This window comes from Bison bison, unplaced genomic scaffold (genome assembly GCF_000754665.1).
Source record: "Bison bison bison isolate TAMUID 2011002044 unplaced genomic scaffold, Bison_UMD1.0 scf7180017864518, whole genome shotgun sequence".
NCBI classification, from domain to species: domain Eukaryota; kingdom Metazoa; phylum Chordata; class Mammalia; order Artiodactyla; family Bovidae; genus Bison; species Bison bison.
Genome location: NW_011495071.1, coordinates 19,583,138 through 19,583,653, shown reverse-complemented (window position 1 = coordinate 19,583,653; position 516 = coordinate 19,583,138). Strand labels below are relative to the sequence as shown.

The 516-nt window shown below is 57.8% G+C and overlaps 1 protein-coding gene across 1 annotated transcript in view; it reads right to left on the bottom strand.

Moving 5' to 3' along the window:
* Positions 1-516, bottom strand: part of DKK3 (dickkopf WNT signaling pathway inhibitor 3) — a 50,276-nt gene that overhangs the window by 3,673 nt on the left and 46,087 nt on the right. The window contains exon 6 of the mRNA XM_010830620.1: positions 1-115. This exon is cut by the window's left edge and continues 1 nt beyond it. Within this exon, the coding sequence (XP_010828922.1) occupies positions 1-115 (115 nt within the window). The remainder of the gene's footprint in view (positions 116-516) is intronic.

The window sequence follows — 516 nt, the reverse complement described above, 5'->3', positions numbered from 1 at the left end:
GGCAGTCCCTCTGGTTGTCACAGATGGTCCCGTTGCTGCCTGCGGTGGAGGTTTTGGTGCAGCGACCCCATACGCACAGCTGGCCTCCGCAGCACTCGCTGTCTCGGGTGCAGAGCTGCAGAAGGAGGGAAGACATACGATCCAGCTGCTCACAGCCCTGGGGGAGCCCAGCCTGTTCCTACTCCTGATCCTGGAGATAGCACAGGTCAGCTAACCCACATCCTCCTCCCATTACAGACAGGAGGAAACAAAGCTCCTAGTTCTGGGGGCCTTTTAGGGATGCCGAGGGGAGCGGAGATGAGAGCTGGGCTGGTAGAGGGAAACATGGCATCTGCAGGAGTCCTACGCAGCTCGAGATTTTACAAAGGGTGGTCACATCGTCTCGGTTCCCCCACAGACTTGGACCTCGCTTCCTTTTATTAGGTAGGAAGATGGCTTATGGCCCACAGACACAGGCAGCAGTGTGAATCTGACTGCCTGACTAAACTAAGGCCCAAGCCTGGGCAGCCCCGTGGA